The 4,945-nt window shown below is 44.8% G+C and overlaps 1 protein-coding gene across 1 annotated transcript; it reads left to right on the top strand.

Annotated features, from left to right (window-relative positions):
• The first annotated feature begins 349 nt into the window (after positions 1–349).
• Positions 350–3,794, top strand: LOC148330323 (transmembrane protein 121). The gene has a single exon (XM_088304860.1). It carries the CDS (start codon positions 1,574–1,576, stop codon positions 2,522–2,524), a length of 951 nt encoding a protein of 316 aa, XP_088160986.1. The 5' UTR covers positions 350–1,573; the 3' UTR covers positions 2,525–3,794.
• The last annotated feature ends 1,151 nt before the right edge of the window (positions 3,795–4,945 follow it).

Here is a 4,945-nt window from a genome sequence, read left to right as displayed (position 1 = left end):
CTCTGCAACCAGTAAGAATGCACAGTGCCTTAATCAGCTGCTCACTAAAGGAGGTTATCGGGGCTTTTTGTGAAACTCAAACGAGAAACAGCCTGGGAAAATAGGATACTAGACAAAAAAAAAAAAGACAGATGCGAAAAGGAGGACTGAAAAAAAAAAACAGCAAGACTGAGAAGTTGTGCATTCAGCCAAGCTGCAAAAGTCCTCCCTCCCCCGCCCGCATTTCATCACCCCATGGAAAAGTCTCTCTCTCTTTCTCTCGCTCTCCCCCTCTCTCTCTTTGCAGCTGTGGTGTGCGGAGCATCACCTCCACAGAGCAAGTGCCTTCACTTGAGGAAAGGAGGGAGAGGGGAGAGGAGGGTGGCAGCACGGGGAAGAGAGAAAACCCTCAGCAGCGTCCACCGGGGAGCATCTACGACTTTGCAGAGAAAACTGGAAAGTGCACGCGGGCACGGGCAGAGGTGTCGGAGTAGCAAAGTGGCTGCTGGGGCTAGGAAAGCGTAAAGAGGCTGACTCAAACACTGTCGCTGTTGATCCCGCGATCCCTGGCACAGCGAAGAAGCCGGAACAGGAGAGTGAAAAGGTTGTGGGATCTTGCAAAGGGGGGGTCGGGGGGGATCCTTTTACAGAGACAACCAAGCTAGATAAATGCTGCGAGACACAACCGGCTGGAGCAAGATTGTGACACATTTGCTGCAAATTTTCCTCCTTTAATAGCGTCAAAAGGCGAGGTAAGAAAGACAAGATTGACATTACTACTTTTGGCTCCATTGATGCTGGATGATGGAGAGGAAAACTCCTTGAGAGAGAGAAAAAAAAAACATTTTAAAATCCAGACTCGCCGCAAATCTCTTTCCTCGCTGAATAACTTTCTGGGCTTTTGCACGATCAACAAGCACAACATATAAATAACCTCCATTCTCCTCAGCGGCTGAGATTGAGACCATTAAAATGCCTCCTGCTGATGCAGTCTGAACTGTAAGTGGATTACAACGGCAATATTTTGGGACTGCTCTTTGAAAAAAGGAAGAGGAAAATCCATAAGTGGTGGATTTACATGCGTCAGAGTGGAAGTGGCGCTTTTGTCTTTCTTTTCCTGTGGATTACAGATGGGCTTTGTGATCTCTCGGCACAGTCTCCTGGATGACCGCGCACCAGTCATTAGGAGAAAGAACATAGGGGAACTCAAGTGAGGACAAAGATGAATCTCTATCTCTGAATATTAGGCAAACACGGATGTGGAAAGTGAATCTGTAATGTCATTTTTTGCGCCTAATAATAGGACATGTAAGTAATTTGCTCGAGTGTTACGTTGCATTTAATGAGGGCTTCTCATTGGAGAGACATGCTGACGTCAATTTACTGGTGTACTAGTTGAGAGTCATTCAACCAAATGAAGGGTTCTGTCTACCTGGCAGGTGGCTTGGAAACAAGCAAAGAGTGATTGATTTGATTTGTCCAACTCGTGTTCCACTTTGGGGGGGACCACTACAATCTCATCTGCATCTTCACTGGACAAACTGAGGCCACTCCTTCCCAAGACACTCCTCCTCCTCCTTTCAGCTGAGCAAGGATGGTACCCCCACCTCCCACCAACAAGCCACACGTGTGCCTGTCCACCATCCTCATCATGAGCAGCATGGCGCTGATTGATGCCTACCTGGTGGAGCAGAACCACGGCCCGCGCAAGATTGGCATCTGCATCATGGTGATGGTGGGCGACATCTGCTTTCTGATTGTCTTGCGCTACGTGGCCGTATGGGTGGGGGCTGAGGTGCGCACGTCCAAGCGGGGGTATGCCATGATCCTTTGGTTTCTCTACATCTTTGTGCTGGAGATCAAGGTCTACTTTGTGTATCAGAACTATAAAGCGGATAGGAAGAGCCTCGACGCCCTTGCCAGGAAGGCACTAACACTCCTGCTCTCCATCTGCATTCCGGTGCTCTTTGTGGTGCTGGTCGCTATTGACCACATGGAGTATGTGCGCGCCTTCAAGAAGCGGGAGGAGATCCGCAATCGTCTCTTCTGGGTGGTGGTGGACTTGCTTGACGTTCTGGACATTCAGGCCAACCTGTGGGAGCCCCAAAAGAAGGGCCTCCCTCTGTGGGCGGAGGGCTTGATGTTTTTTTACTGCTACATCCTCCTCCTCGTGCTACCCTGTGTTTCTTTGAGTGAGATCAGCATGCAAGGTATCAACATTGTGCCCCATAAGATGCTCCTGTACCCGATCCTCAGCCTGGTGACGATAAACATCATCACACTCTTTATCCGTGGCGGCAACATGATTTTGTATCGGGACGCGAGGGTGTCGGGGATCCTAATAGGAAAGAACGTACTGGCGATCATCATAAAGACCTGCAGCTTTGTCCAGTACAGGAGACAGTTACAGAGTGCCCCTCCTGCTTTTGGAGTTGAGCTGCAGAAAAACTCACTGGGCCATGCCCGCGCTGCCCCCACCCCTCCTCAAGTGGTTATCCAGGACCAGACGGCCCTTCCCGAGGTGACAACATGTGAGCACACGTGACAAAATGCCTCGCAGGACCCTCAAGACGCTGGCAGGGCACAATGTTTTACACTTTTTAAGTCATGTGCACAATCATCTGAACAAATGGAAAAGTGATGCACACGCAAGATGTTGAGCCAGCATCTACAGTTCTGTCATATTGCAATTTACATCTTGTGATTTTGTTGAAGCGCTTTCCGCCTGTGAATTCAGTTGATTGTGTATCGTTCCAATGATACAGGAAAAAAATGGTAATACAAGAGTATATATATTTTTCAATTGGCTGTGGCATTCTAATGTGTGACGTGGTGTGTATTTCTTTTGCTTGAGTCTTCTTAGTAGTCGAGGGCTTTACAACAAAACTTGAGCAAACAATTAGGAAATCCAAGTAATGTGAAAATATCTGTTCAAATGATGGCAGAAGTGTCTTTTCTATGTGATCTTTTGATAAAGTACTGCCCTTCTGTGAGAACAGGGTTTGCATCATGCCATTTCAAAGTCACTGGACCAGTTAAGTAAGTGTGTGTTCTGTTTTTAAGTCATATTGTGCAGGTCTTTAATTAACCTGTGCTGCAAAAATAAAGCAGACAATGATTTTTCCACTCAATGCTGACGTGGTGATTTTGCAGCGTCATTCCTCTTGTGAGGTTTATTGTTTAATCCCCAGTCAGTGTTTTTTGTTTTGAGTAGGTGCATTAAGAACAGCTGAAAGTATTGCTTGACTGACACTGGTTTCAAATATTGGGTAACACTCCACATGATTACCGGATTCTACATCTTCAGAATGTAAATAATGACTGAGAGGCCCTTGAAGCTTCAGTCGAATGCTCCAAATGACACATTTCAAAAGATGACAAAAGTTTATTGTTATCTTTTAGTTTAGATTATAGTTATCTCAAGGTGTTATTTCACAAAAAAAAACAGCACGGGGAGGTCAATTATAAAGCAGCTCTCTGCAACTATAGCAGGTCCTTAACTTATTTAATGGACTCTGGCTTCCCAGAGGGTGCAGTAGTTGGTTTGATATCGGTGCCAATGAGACCAAGAAGGTTTTTTTCATTTTAAATTCAAAAGCAGGAATGCTCAGCTAAAAGTCATATCTTTCTTATTAATATTTGTTTAAATCAAAGTTAAGTTGCAATTGGGATATATATGGACGCAGTTCATTATTCGACTTTTTTAAAAAAAATTTTAAGCTTGGGTGCCAGTGCATCTGCATGTTGTGAATGTTCCTTATCACCTATCATTATGAGAGTGGTGACAAATTGCTGTGGTAAAAAGCAATACGTTGTTGTAACTTGAGTCGGTGATTCCAGCATTGATTTACCTACAGTTTACGTTTACACAGTCTGTGCAAACAAAGGAACACATTCATCATTTAGTTTTAGAATAATGTATTTGCCTGAAACTGGGAAGCACAATTATCATTTCGCACTTTACAGTGAGTCAATTAAAAGGAAGAATTAAAATAATCTCTTTAGTGATTAAAAAAAAATCACATTAATTTACTGGGTCACATATACTAGTTAGTAGTGAGCAATTTGTCATGACCCGTGTCGGTCATGTCAGGTGGTTTTGTTATTATTTGTCACCTTCCTGCCATGTCTTCGTTTTGTTTACTTTGTCAGCTGAGTGGGGCGTTATCCCCTCAGCACTCCGTCCCCACCAGACGCGCACCTGTTCCCCGTTAGCCTCGCACATCTGACTCCCATCTGCTCCCATAATTACCGGACTATTTAACCACCCCATGCCGACAGCTCAGCGTCGGTGCATTGCCTTCCTTTCCCGACATCGCTGCCCTCGCTTTAGTGATTCTGCACGCCTCTAATATCCTTGCCTCGTTCATGCCCCCAGCTCTTGTCACCTGTCCCTGTCCCGTTTCATATCCCCACTTAGTTCGTTCCCGTTTTGTTCTTGGTCCGTAGTTCAGTTTAGTTTGCCTCTGTTATTTTGCACCCTGCTACGTTGGTTATCCTTGTTTTGATTCCCTTAATAAATTCCCTTTAAGTTACCCATGTCCCTGCTTCCTCACCTTTTGGGTCCACCTCCAACTCGCCTCCCGGTGGGTCGTGACACAATTACCCAACATTGATAAATAATTGTTTCTGCAATGATCCAAATTTTATTTTTCAAGATAAGGTGTCACAAGTGCTATATGTAATTAAAAAAAAGAAACAATTACCACCACCTTGTTTGGCTCTCCTTGATGCTTCTGAAGCAGATGATTTGCATCTGCTGAATGTAAAACTCATTCGACTAAAGGATTTTGTTAATTAATTCACATAATAAACACATAATTTCTATTGCCACTATTCTCAATTCATAGTTTCAAATCATTCAGACAGAATCTGGAAGGACATGGAAGTAGATGTCTCACAAAAGTCCGCAGATTGCCACTCATGGTACTAGGAGGCTCAGTGGAGCATCTGTCGGTCTTGTGAC

This window comes from Idiotropiscis lumnitzeri, chromosome 9 (assembly GCF_059441095.1).
Source record: "Idiotropiscis lumnitzeri isolate Australia: NSW breed Sydney's pygmy pipehorse chromosome 9, RoL_Ilum_1.0, whole genome shotgun sequence".
Taxonomy (NCBI): Eukaryota; Metazoa; Chordata; class Actinopteri; order Syngnathiformes; family Syngnathidae; genus Idiotropiscis; species Idiotropiscis lumnitzeri.
The sequence above is the reverse complement of the archived record's forward strand: the minus strand, read 5'-3'. Positions and strand labels throughout refer to the sequence as shown.